Raw genomic sequence first — 12,441 nt, forward strand, 5'->3', positions numbered from 1 at the left:
GTCTTTTCCAATGAGTCAACTCTTCGCATGAGGTGGCCAAAGTACTGGAGTTTCAGCTTTAGCATCATTCCTTCCAAAGAAATCCCAGGGCTGATCTCCTTCAGAATGGACTAGTTGGATCTCCTTGCGGACCAAGGGACTCTCAAGAGTCTTCTCCAACACCACAGTTCAAAAGCATCAATTCTTCGGCACTCACCCTTCTTCACAGTCCAACTCTCACATCCATACATGACCACAGGAAAAACCATAGCCTTGACTAGACGGACCTCTGTTGGCAAAGTAATGTCTCTGCTTTTGAATATGCTATCTAGGTTGGTCATAACTTTCCTTCCAAGGAGTAAGTGTCTTTTAATTTCATGGCTGCAATCACCATCTGCAATGATTTTGGAGCCCAAAAAAATAAAGTCTGACACTGTTTCCACTGTTTCCCCATCTATTTCCCATGAAGTGATGGGACCAGATGCCATGATCTTCATTTTCTGAATGTTGAGCTTTAAGCCAACTTTTTCACTCTCCTCTTTCACTTTCATCAAGAGGCTTTTTAGTTCCTCTTCACTTTCTGCCATAAGGGTGATGTCATCTGCATATTTGAGGTTATTGATATTTCAGTCGTGTCTAATTCTTTGTGACTCCATGGATAGTAGCCTGCCAGGCTTGTCTATCCATGGAATTCTTCAGGCAAGAATACTGGAGTGAGTTTCCATCTCCTCCTCCAGGGGATGTTCCTGACACAGGGATAGAACCCGTGTCTTCTGCATTGTCAGGTGGATTCTTTACCACTGAGACACCTGGGAAATTGCTGCATACCTTGGAGGGAGCCCAACAGTTGTCTCCCAGGAGCATTTTCTGATTAGCTGAGGGCCCCCTACATAACTCACCCTTCCTTCCCTATAATAAGGCCATCTTTCATTCAACAAACAGTAACTGCTTCTCTGAGAAGGTAGAAGAATTTCAAGTTAGGAAAGACAGATGGCAACTGTGTACTGGGCCTTTCCCCAGGAGGATAGAGGCTGCTGAGGCCCACTTGGGGCAGAAGGCTTTAGGGCCACACCCTCTTGATGTCTGAGCCTTGCAACATACCCACGGCAGGTGGGAGCCGGGCTCCAGCAAGGCTGCTCCCCAGGAAGCCACATAAAGCCAGGGCCCTCAGCCCAGCAGGTTCTGAGCCACACATCAGGAAACATGAGGACACAGTCAGTTTTCTCCCAGACAGTCTGGGGCCTCTGATAGATAGGTGTCTCAATTCCTTTCTATCTAAAGTCAGAACAGTAGCATTTGGCACAAAACAGCTGGGCTGTGAGGATTACCATCATCTATAAATGGGCCTTAATGTAAATGATCATATTGACACACGTGTGTGTTTCCTTCTACACCATGCTCACACAGAGGAATCTCTCCAGGGCTCTCGCCGTCAGCTGGCCACCCCAGAATAGCTCTAAGCCAGTCGGCGGGGGTGGCAGGATTCGGAACCGCCACTGTCACGGAAAGGACAGCTGTCTGGACGCTCTGTGATGAGGCAATGTCAATTACCCCAAGAACCACGTCCTCTTAAGAACCTTTACATCATTTTCATAATCAACGCAGAGGAATTGCACAATATTCATTACTTTTCTTTTCTGAGCTGCACATGCTGCTCTGGGGAGTAGAGAGGAGTCCCTGGAGGTTTGCCAGCTGGCTAAGGATGAACCAAAACCAGACACAGAAAAGTCACAGAGTGCCTTCGCTCTTGATGGACTGTGAGAAAGAGAAGCATTTGAAATTGAGCTAACTTCAAGGGAGGTGGCGGGGGGAGAGAAGGTTTTTGGGGTATTACAGAGTTAAGTCTGCCACAAAGCCTTAGAAGACAAAGACCAACTTTCTGTGCCCTGAAAGACAAGCAGTGGCAGGCAGTGTGGGCTGGGGTATGAAGCAGGGAGGGGAGAGATGTGTATGTTTGCCAAGTAGCAGCAAGTTTTTCTCCGTATTGGATTCGACAGGATTATCTGGAGTTTTTCTGACCAGTATATTTGTTAGTCAGAAGTCAGGAAGCTATGGGCATTTCCAGTCAAATGCTAAGAGGCAATAATCTCTGCATGCATTTCTTGATATTTCATATCTAGACAGACGTCACAGTAAAGTGGGCTGGCAGCTTGATGGGCTGCATTAAAGCAGATCTGAGTCACTCCATCCTCTCAAGTCACTGACCAGGAGATACGGCAGAAGATTCACCCAGCTACCCTGCATAGTGGCCCACAGTAGAAATGGGGAGTAATAGCTTCTGGACACTACCCTCCACTGTTGAGAATGACTGAAGTGACTGGCACTTTACCGCATCCAGTCACCAGTTGGATGTACTTGTTGCTGTCATTACAGCAGCAGTGTTGGGAGAACTGCCATAAGGGGATGAAGATAGCAGTTCACTCACATCCTCAATCCACCTGACAAGATTCTGGAGGCTTGAGATCCAGGCAACATAAAGCGTCACTCACCTTTGTGATCCCAGGGTAAGTCCTCACTATAGATAAGAATAACAACATGAAAAAAAAAGATTCAGGACTGTCCTGGTGGTCCAGTGGCTAAGACTCCATGCTCCCATGCAGGGGTCCTGGGTTCTAGAACTGGTCAGGGAACTAGATTCCACATGCTGCAACTAAGACCCAGTGCAGCTGAATAAGTAAATAAATAAATATTAAAAAGAAAATGATCCTGCTGTTCTGGACACAATGGGAAGACACACAGTTCAGGTTTTCCAACCTGCCCCACATTCCACACAAAGCGTGTCACAGCTGCAATGTGCTAACATGGTACCTGTGTGCCCCAGCTCTCCGCAAGCCACCAGGACAAGGCTGAGCACTCCCAACGAGGACCTCAGGTCATTCAAACTGACTCTCTTCTTCTGCAGAAGCTCAGTGAGGTGGAGGGATTCACCCAAGTTCCAGCAAGAAGGCAGAAACCAACTGCTGCCATACTTGGCCAGGGGCTGCCTTTACTTAAGAGCTCCTTCCAGGAAACAGGTTGGAAATCGTTTTCTAACCTGTTTGACCTCAGCCCATAGCTCACTTTCTACAGCCATTCCCACTTCTTCTGGAAGAGCAAAGAATTGAAAAGGAAGGCAATGCTCAACATGATAAACATACAATGCATTAAACAACAGCCAATACTCACCAGAAATGAAGTGGGAAACAAGACAAGTAGGACTGTAGTTGAACAACACAGCCACACCAAGGGGACTCTGGTGGTACCCACAGTGAAGGTTCCTTCCCCAGTCTGCAAAATCCCATCTCTGCCTGGGCTCACTCACAAGCCTTGAATGCTCATCAGGCTTCACTTTGGCAGTCAGACATCTCAATAGAATTCTGAATTTGAGACCTCAGGAAATTAAGTAAAACACCACTTCTGATTCCCAAATGACACACTTGAATAAGCTTTAAGGTGGTTCCACAGCAAAGAATCTGCCTGCAATTCAGGAGATGCAGGAGATGTGGGTTTGATCCCTGGGTTGGGAAGATCCCCTGAAGAAGGGTATGGCAACCCACTCCAGCATTATTTTTTTCTTAATCCACTCCAGTATTCTTGCCTGGGAAATCTCACAGACAGAAGAGCCTGGTGGGCTATGGTCCATAGGGTCCCAAACAGCTGGACACAACTGAGTGACCGACCATGCATGTGCAAACATACCAGGCACTTTACTGATTGGTAAAAAGCCTTTAGTTGTAACGTGAAAATGAAAATCCATGAAATTCTACCATTTGCCTATAAGAATTGAAGAGAGAACATTCTGGAACGTTTAACCAGTTTGGAACCCTCAGGAAGATGAGGTCCAAAACCAGTGAGCCCGCCAGTTGGTGTCAAACCTAGAGGAACACTGATCTAAAGCCACCATCAGCACTAGTTCAGATGTCTGTGTCGTCCGTGGACAAGATGTGCACTCAGGAAGGCATTTCCATGGGGAACCATGTGTGGACCATAAGAATAAGGGCAGGCCTCCTGCTGATGGGCTAGCCTGCAAGGTCCCACTTGGGGCCTTCTCAGTTGGGCTCCTGCAAAGTGCTAGAAGGGAGGGGGAGGCTGCAGGATCTCATCTGAAAAACTCTAAGAACAGCCTGGCCAGTCAGCCTCCCAGAAGCTCTGACACAGGCATGCCTGAGGGGAGGAGGTGGGCTTAGACCACCCTGACTGGCCTTTTCTGGGTTTATAATTGCCTGATCCAGCCTTCACCCCCTTCATTGTTCCCATACCTTTCCTGTCCTCCTCCACAAAAATCTGCCTTGAAATCAGCCTTGCTTCACAGCCAGTCTGGACTCTGGCTCAAGCAGGTGCTCAAGAGACCCACCCTAGGCAGTGGCTGTGACTCCCTCTCTGGCTGTTTTAAAATGCACAGTGTTCAGGGCTTGGGTCCCAGAGGCAACATGGATAGGGATTCAACTCCTAGTTCTGCCACTAACTAACTACAGGCCCTCTCTAAGCCTCGGTTTCCTCACCTCTATGTTGGAGATAACTATCTCAGGGGACTTCAGTGAAAACTCACAATTGATCTACTGCAGGAAAGTGCTGAGCACACAACTAGCCATACAGTGAGGGTCAAGTGCATGTGTTATGTGCTTAGTCATGTCTGACTCTTGGTGACCCCATGGACTGTAGCCTGCCATGGAATTTTCCAGGCAAGAATACTGGAGCAGTTGTCCTGTCCTACTTCAGGGTATCTTCCCAAACCAGGGATTGAACCCGTGTCTTTTGCATCTCCTGTATTGGCAGGTGGATTCTTTACCACTGCGCCACCTGGGAAGCCCGTGAGTGCCAAGAAGCCGCGGCTACTGTTGTTGCTATCAGCTGTGACCTCCGGTGATGCTCTATGCTCATGCCTGACAAATCCTACCTCTTCAGTGCAAGCTCTCCTAATCATCAAGTCAAAGCACCTCCCCATACCAAGACTCCCTTTCCTGAACTTCAAAGACCTCATTCCAGCACATGCTGCTGCTGCTAAGTCGCTTCAGTCGTGTCCGCCTCTGTGCGACCCCATAGATGGCAGCCCATCAGGCTCCCCCGTCCCTGGGATTCTCCAGGCAAGAACACTGGAGTGGGTTGCCATTTCCTTCTCCAGTGCATGAAAGTGAAAAGTGAAAGGGAAGTCACTCAGTTGTGCCCGACTCTTAGCAACCCCATGGACTGCAGCCCACCAGGCTCCTCTGTCCACGGGATTTTCCAGGCAAGAGTACTCGAGTGGGGTGCCATTGCCTTCTCCGCATTCCAGCACATACAGTTATATAAATATCTCATGCAAGTGTTTCACAGTGCCCCCATTCCCCACACTAGTTTGTCTGCTCCTTGAAGCCCTGACCTGCTTTATATAGACTCTGTTTCATCACAGTCCCCCCCTTGTTACACCTTAGTGGTTTGAATACAGCATAAATAGATGTTGGATAAATAAATGTGTGGGTGTACACACACTTGGGATTTAATGTAGAGAGGCAAGTAATGAGAAACGATGAGATGTGGAATTTCATTCCCTACCCTGCAGGTGAATTACCTCGTACTCTTAGGCTGGGTATCAACAAAATGCGGCAACTGCCACTAGCCTCCCTCCCAGGGCTGTGGAAGACGGATTAGGCTTTTAAGCACCAAAGCTGAAACACAGCCCGCTCCTTGATGTTAAGTAAAGAAGAGCATCTGGGTTCTGATGGTAACAAATGGATCTCATTCCCCTTTAGCATTTCCCGGCTCTTTCTGCACAAAACTAGCAAAATTAAAAAAAAAAAAAAAAAAAAAAGCCTCAACTCTTTTAAATCGGATTTCCAGAGAAAATCTTTTCCTAGCAACTCATTCCAGTGCCAGGAAATTTTTCAAAGGCTAATCTAAACTCCTTCTCTCACTTTAAGCTCCCTTTCCTTTGTCCACTGCCAAATAAGATCGACAATAGCTCTGGCCACGACTCCACAACAATCATCTTTATTCTTACAAATCTTTTTTTTTTTTTCCTTACCATGCTGCATGGCATATGGGATCTTGGTTCCCCAATCAGGGATCAAACCCGTACCCCCTGCATTGGAAGCACAGAGTCTAAACCATTGGACTGCTAGGTAAGTCCCTACAAATCTTTATTTCACTCTGCTTTCCAGGAGTTGTTTAGACAACAGGTGACCTTTCCCTCCTCATCAGTATTCGCTTTGCTTCTTTCTCTTTTATTCTTCCTCCTCTTCTTTCTCAATCTCCTAAACCTGAGACGTCCCAGCAGTGCCCACATCACCTGGCAGTGCCCAGTCCTATAGGAGTCACCCCACGTTAAAGCTGCTCTAGGGACTTCCCTTGTGGTCCAGGGGCTGAGACTCTGAGTTCCCAATTCAGGGGGCCTAGGTTCCACCCCTGGTTAGGGATACAGATCCCATGTGCTATAACTAAACAGTTCAAGTAACACAACTAAAGATCCCACATGCCACAACAAAGACTGAAGATCCCATAGCCTAATAAGTGAATGGAAAAAATACATATGTATACATGTTTTTTTAAAAAACCTGCTCTGGCAGCTGGTTTAGGCCCAGGCACAATCACTGGCACCAAGATCAAAATTCAAAGACCCATCCCTGTTTGCAACACTGATTCACCATGAGCTGGATCCTCGAGGCTAGCTGAGTCTTTTTGTGATTCAGGGACAATCATTCCCATTGTACATCTGTTAAAAGGATTTCAACAATTTATAATAATTATACTGCGATTAATACTAACACTGCTTATGATTTTGGAAACATTTTGAAATCCCAAAAGTAAAGGTACAGGGTTAATATAAGATGCTGTAACATCAGAATGCAGAAAGTATATCCCTTAGGATAAGAGGGCAGAGAAAACAAGCAAGGACATAGTTTGAGACAGTGGCTTTCAAGTGTGTTCAAGCAGCAGAGCCTGTCTTTAAATGAAACCTTCAGTGGAATCTCACTCCTCAACCAGATAAAAGTGGAGCTGCTCTGGTTGGAAGGCAGGAGCGGGAGGTGGTGATGTTGATATGAGCCCAGAGCCCATCCTTCCTCCTCCTCACCCATTTCTCTCCTCTCCTGAAGTGGTGGTCCCTGCAGTATTCATAGAGCCCCAGGGTGGGGGTCTATGAAGCAGTGAAAGAGGGACATGGAAAGAACCTGAATTTACTGACACTGTGAGGGAACAGCAACTCAGCTTTAGGGCCCTAAAGGACCATGTGGCCAACACATCGGTATATCAAAGGTTCCACTGCTTTCGTCTTTCTAATCCGTCTATGTGTATCTTAGCTTGATTTTCATGTATATGTATTTTATCACAGTAAATATTTGTAATGCATCTCAATAGCATCTTCATAGAATAAGTTGGTGTCTGGATGTGTACACAGAGTTCTAGGGGAGACAGGCTTGTACATTACACTGTGACAAGACATTCACAGGGTCTGGCTTGACTTGCTACGGGACCTACCATTCTGAAAGGTGCAATAGTATTTTACTGTGCTTTATACATGCTTGCTTGATGTGATCCAAGTGAAAGCTAAACACACTCTAAAATGTATGCCGAGTGTCTTAAGAAGAGCTTTAAATATAGGGTTTACTACAAGAAGACTACAATCTCCCCCGAATAATGAAAGGTATTCTTAACACCATTTATAAGACATTAAACATAGATGGTCTAATTAGTCCCTTTACTTCTACTGGTACATTTATTAGGAAGAGGGGCAAAAATAAGAAGTACTTTTCTAAGCGAGTACTGTGAACATTTAAATTATAAAACAGCCTGCTGACTTACAAAAATACTGCTTTGTGTAAATTTGACTAAGGATTATTAAAATTTCCTAAATTATCAACAGAAAAATAAAATACATATCTAGTTTTCCACCGGTTTGAAAGACTCAGGAGGAAAAAAATCTGAAATTCAAACAATCACAGTATATAATTTTTCTGATTTTTAAAGGAATATTTATAGCTTGAAAGTGAAAGGCTGGTGAAATACATAAAAATTAGGGAGGCAGTCCTTTTCCTATTTCAGGAAAATTATAGTTCTTGGAGAAGACATTGAAAATTAGCTCTCAGTTGACACATATGCATTGTATTAGAGTTTCTAAAGCCTCCTTTTTTTTTTTGAAAGAGAGACACATTTCTTCCAGAATTTGAAGACTTGTATTAACGACCTAAGGTTCTAAGGTAAAGGACTGCAGATGACAGCCAAGGAACCAGATCCATCCATCCATCTCTGCTTCCCTCAGGTCAGAGCTAAGAATAATTCTGTTAAAAAAGTTGGAGAAATTAAAAATAAGGAGAATATGTCTTGACACATAAAAAATATAAAATTCAGATTTCAGGCACTTCCCTGGTGATCCAGCAGTTAAGAATCTACCTTCCAATGCAGGGGATGTGGGTTTGATCCCTGGTCAAGGAACTAAGATTCCACATGCTGCAGGGCAACTAAGCCCTCGCACTACAACAAAGACACAGGGGAGCAAAAACAAAAAATAAAATTCAGATTTCAGCGCCCATAAGTTCTGCTAGAACACACTCAGGCCCATCCAGTTACATCCTGTCTGTGGTTGCTTTTCTGCTGCGGCACCAGAGCTGAGTAGCTGTGACCGAGACCCAAATGACCCAAAACCTGAAAACTTTTACACAATTTGGCCTTTACAGAATAACTGGCTAACCCCTGGCCTAAGAGACAGTACCCACTGGCAGGCCCTCACACCATGTCCCCGGCGCAGGAGACGTACCTGGTTGAGATGGCGCAAGCACTTGTCCAGACACCAGAAACAGCAGCAGCAGCACTGGGACACGCACCTGGACAAGGCACCGTCCTGCTGGGTCAGTTCAGAAAGAAAGGAACAGTGTCACCAACAGCACAGGAAAGAGGCAAACAGAAGTGTCTTCCAGCACACCCTGTTCCTACTTGGAGATCTGTGTACCTGGAGAAGCACCACAGCAATTCTCATAGGTACAGAAGTTCTTCTATTCTGTATATGCTACTGCTACTACTAATTACTATCATTACTATACTGATGAGCAAGGGTTCTCTTCTGTGGGCTTACCTGTTAGGAGTGCTGTTGAGTTCAGCAGAAAGGGAAATGGATTAGCCTGTTTTTACTAGCAAAGGTGAACCAGACCTTTTGGTTCTAGTAAAAAACAAACAAACAAACAAACCTCTCTTTCTTCATGTTTTCCTAAGTGTCTTCAATCATAAACTCTGCTTTTTCAAACCATAGTTTATATTCATGAGAAATTCACATCCCACAGACAATAAAACTAATGTATTGTAGATACTAGTTATGTGTCCACACACACACAAAAATCAGGTTTAATTTTTTGGAAAAACATCCCATATTAAGACTTTCAGGGTTAAATTTTGGGGGATAAGTTAGTCCTTTGAAATATAACTTGAACTTGTGTATAACTCAAGAATGGATGAATTAATAAAACTTGTTGGGGAAAGGGGTGATTAAATGTATCTTACTGCCCAGACTGGGGTGGGGGTAGGGGAGAATCCCTGAAAACAGTCCTGAAATAGTTTTCTATTAGGACCCCAGGGACAACTTAGCCTTATATAGACATTTTCTTGTCCCAGTGTTAATTCCACTGGATGAAATCTGACCTGCATCCTTTTTAGCCTGGCTATGGTTGTGAATGAGCCATTTAATGTAAGAAGGATCTCAGAGTGGCTGTATGAAATGCTTATACTGCAGGTACAGTATTGGGCTGTATGGCTGCTGAGGAAGACTATTTTTTTTAACCTAAGAAAGGACACATGTCTCCAACAGTGACATCACTAAAAGGGAGTTTGACCCCTTAGTCCTTATGGGATCTAGGAAGTGATAAATAACCTCTTAGACTTCTGCCAGAGAGGCTGACCCATTGACTGTTAGATTTATGGAAGCTGTTTCCCCAAAGAGTTTAAGGTGCCTAGCTCTGGGGGGTACAGTGAGTTCCCTGATGTTTATTAACTTATGATTATCTAGTACTAATGCATCAGATCAGATCAGATCAGTCACTCAGTCGTGTCCGACTCTTTGCGACCCCATGAATCGCAGCACGCCAGGCCTCCCTGTCCATCACCAACTCCCGGAGTTCACTCAGACTCACGTTCATTGAGTCAGTGATGCCATCCAGCCATCTCATCCTCTGTCGTCCCCTTCTCCTCTTGCCCCCAATCCCTCCCAACATCAGAGTCTTTTCCAATGAGTCAACTCTTTGCATGAGGTGGCCAAAGTACTGGAGTTTCAGCTTTAGCATCATTCCTTCCAAAGAAATCCCAGGGCTGATCTCCTTCAGAATGGACTGGTTGGATCTCCTTGCAGTCCAAGGGACTCTCAAGAGTCTTCTCCAATGCCACAGTTCAAAAGCATCAATTCTTTGGCACTCAGCCTTCTTCCCAGTCCAACTCTCACATCCATACATGACCACAGGAAAAACCATAGCCTTGACTAGACGAACCTTTGTTGGCAAAGTAATGTCTTTGCTTTTGAATATGCTATCTAGGTTGGTCATAACTTTCCTTTCAAGGAGTAAGCGTCTTTTAATTTCATGGCTGCAGTCACCATCTGCAATGATTTTGGAGCCAGAAAAATAAAGTCTGACACTGTTTCCACTGTTTCCCCATCTATTTCCCATGAAGTGATGGGACTGGATGCCATGATCTTTGTTTTCTGAATGTTGAACTTTAAGCCAACTTTTTCACTCTCCACTTTCACTTTCATCAAGAGGCTTTTTAGTTCCTCTTCACTTTATGCCATAACACATGCATATATACATATATGAGGGCTTCCCTGATGGCTCAGAGGTAAAGAATCCACCTGCAATGCAGGAGCCACAGGAGATGCAGGTTTGATCCCTGGGTCAGGAAGATCCCCCGGAGGAGGAAATGGCAACCCACTCTGGTATTCTTGCCTGGGAAATCCCATACACAGAGGAGCCTGTTGGGCTATAGTCCATGAGTGAGTGAGTGAAGTTGCTTAGTTGTGTCCGACTCTGCAACCCTATGGACTATAGCCTACCAGGCTCCTCCATCCATGGGATTTTCCAGGCAAGAATACTGGAGTGGGTTGCCATTTCCTTCTTCAGGAGATCTTCCCGATCCAGGGATTGAACCCAGGTCTCCCACATTGTTGGCAGATGCTGAGCGACTAAGCAGAGCATGATATACATATATGAATATATTTAATATATATAAACTATATGAATCTACTTGAAATAAAAAGTTGCTCTGTTCTTCAAGAAATCTTTCTCCAAGTTTCCTAAAATTGAAGGATTGATTTCAAAATGCAACAGCCAGAGTAGATAGATTTATCCTGGATGGTGAAATGTCTCTTTAAGTCACAAACATGTAGTTAAGCAATATTTAACAGAAAATACTCTCTGATCAGGGGTGATGGCTTAGTGTGCATTTCAAGGTAAGGAAGCTAGATAATTTTATATGAAAGCCAATCAACTGTTCTTAATTAATATACTAATCTTAAATCTTGATTTACAATTAAATCTTGTTTGGGCTTCCCTGGTGGCTCAGATGGTAAAGAATCTGCCTGCAATGCAGGAGACCTGGGTTTGATCCATGGGTTGGGAAGAATCTCTGGAGAAGGAAATGGCAATCCACTCCAATATTCTTGCCTGGAGAACATGGACAGAGGAGCCTGACAGGCTACAGTCCATGGGGTCACAAAGAATCGAATACAGCTGAGCAACTAACACTGACTGACTGAAATCTTCAACAATTCAGATTTCTGCTCAAAAGAGCAACAAAAACAATTCTAAAGTATCATTACGAATCCACATGTAAAACTTTCCCCGTTTACTAAAAGCACATACCTATGCCCAAATGGCTGGACTCTGTCAAACTCTGACCAAGTCACCAACACAGAGGTGGGAATGGGAGGGTGGGGAAACTAACATTGTGTGAGAACAGAAAAGTTGGGAAAAATCCAACCTTTCCTTATTTGGCAGGCCAGAAATACCACGAGAACAGCTGTTTTCCTGGTGTTTTGGTTTCCACTGGCATTCATAACCAAATGTGCATGGAAATAAAAACCAGGGAGAAGAAAAACCCCGAGGCACAAAAGCCCCACAGTTTTCTGTCTTTTGAGCTGAGATTTAGGTCAGTTTGCCCGTTTCTCACTATTAAGCATGAATGCACACACAGGCACATGCAACTAACTTCCCCTGACACCATCCAGGAGACACAGAAGCTGGGGAAATCTCCTCATCTTACGGTATATTTTTCTTTCTTTAAAAAAGCATGATAAATATCCATAAAACCTTGCTTAAATTTCATCTTAAGAATTTCTCCCATTTGTTCAGCATTTAAATAGGAAGAAAACCCAGCAAGCTAAGAACTATGTCCTCCCTACACCACCTGTGCCACCATGTTGGAGAAAATCCAACAAACTTAAACAAAACAGGGAGCTGGACAGGAAGGTTGGTGGGGGTGGGGTGCGGATGGGACCTGAAGCCCATTGGAGCTTTCTGAATGGCCCCTGGCACA

General features: G+C 44.7%; 1 protein-coding gene across 7 annotated transcripts in view; it reads right to left on the reverse strand.

Moving 5' to 3' along the window:
* The window catches only part of SLC44A3 (solute carrier family 44 member 3), an 86,324-nt gene that overhangs the window by 16,905 nt on the left and 56,978 nt on the right, over positions 1-12,441 (reverse strand). For 5 of the 7 annotated variants that reach the window (XM_070786066.1, XM_019957021.2, XM_019957023.2 and 2 more), the window contains one exon: positions 8,687-8,773. In XM_070786066.1, the coding sequence (XP_070642167.1) occupies positions 8,687-8,773 (87 nt within the window). The remainder of the gene's footprint in view (positions 1-8,686; positions 8,774-12,441) is intronic. The other 2 variants (XM_070786067.1, XM_019957022.2) reach the window with 1 other exon arrangement.

This window comes from Bos indicus, chromosome 3 (genome assembly GCF_029378745.1).
Source record: "Bos indicus isolate NIAB-ARS_2022 breed Sahiwal x Tharparkar chromosome 3, NIAB-ARS_B.indTharparkar_mat_pri_1.0, whole genome shotgun sequence".
Lineage (NCBI taxonomy): Eukaryota > Metazoa > Chordata > Mammalia > Artiodactyla > Bovidae > Bos > Bos indicus.